The sequence below is a fragment of the Arachis ipaensis genome, chromosome B01, assembly GCF_000816755.2.
Source record: "Arachis ipaensis cultivar K30076 chromosome B01, Araip1.1, whole genome shotgun sequence".
NCBI classification, from domain to species: domain Eukaryota; kingdom Viridiplantae; phylum Streptophyta; class Magnoliopsida; order Fabales; family Fabaceae; genus Arachis; species Arachis ipaensis.
In genome coordinates, this window is record NC_029785.2 from 136,154,428 (window position 1) to 136,155,218 (window position 791).

Below are 791 nucleotides of genomic sequence, written 5' to 3' on the forward strand. Positions count from 1 at the left end.
TCAAACGTGAGCAAGATGCAAGCTAAGAGCTTCATTCAAACTGGGAATAATTAAATACCCTTTTATTCATACAAATATATATAGCCAGCACACACTGAACCAGAATTTTTGTATGTATGGACTCATTCCCCTATGCATCATCAACACACATATTTTCTTTCTAGCCTCCACCGTCCAATTTATTTGAGTACTAATTTCTCTACTATCTTTACTTCTACATGCACACAACATATTCAAATCATTACCAAATTAATAAGCAACAACAACCAACTGATGAAGTAGCTAGCTAGCAGCTAAGATATTACTAATCCATACTATACTCATAACTCATTCCTCTCTTGTACCTTTCCTTGACCTTGAGTTTCCCTTCGCTGGAACAATCCGGATTCTCTTCGCCACACGTACAAAATCCCTAATTATTATTAGTAATTTAGTATTACAAATAATATCCAATTAATTAATTAAGAGAAAGTACAGGAAGCCAATGACCTAAGCGTACAATGTGTACAATAGAGATTTAAAAAGTATTAGAGATATGACCATTAGTGTTACATTGTCCTATCAGGTTACGCTTTTGGAATGAGTGGTTTCATCACATGGTATTAGAATTCTAGATACGAAAGGTCAAGAGTTCGATCTTTGGTGAACCCTAAAATCAGCTCAATTTTGAACAAATAAATAAAAAGAAATTAAGAGAAGAGAAGCTTACTTCCAAGAAAGGTCACCGGCAAGAAGAAGATCGTTCTCGATATCTTCATAAGCAATAAGGTGACCGGGAATGGCGTTTGACA

The 791-nt window shown here is 35.0% G+C and overlaps 1 protein-coding gene across 1 annotated transcript in view; it reads right to left on the reverse strand.

Annotated features, from left to right (window-relative positions):
* LOC107620453 (auxin-responsive protein IAA33) overlaps positions 1 to 791 on the reverse strand; it is a 1,712-nt gene continuing 921 nt past the window's right edge. The window contains exons 2-3 of the mRNA XM_016322611.2: positions 710 to 791; positions 1 to 412 (exon numbers count right to left, since the gene is read on the reverse strand). Of these exons, the coding sequence (XP_016178097.1) occupies positions 328 to 412; positions 710 to 791 (167 nt within the window). The 3' untranslated portion in view covers positions 1 to 327. The remainder of the gene's footprint in view (positions 413 to 709) is intronic.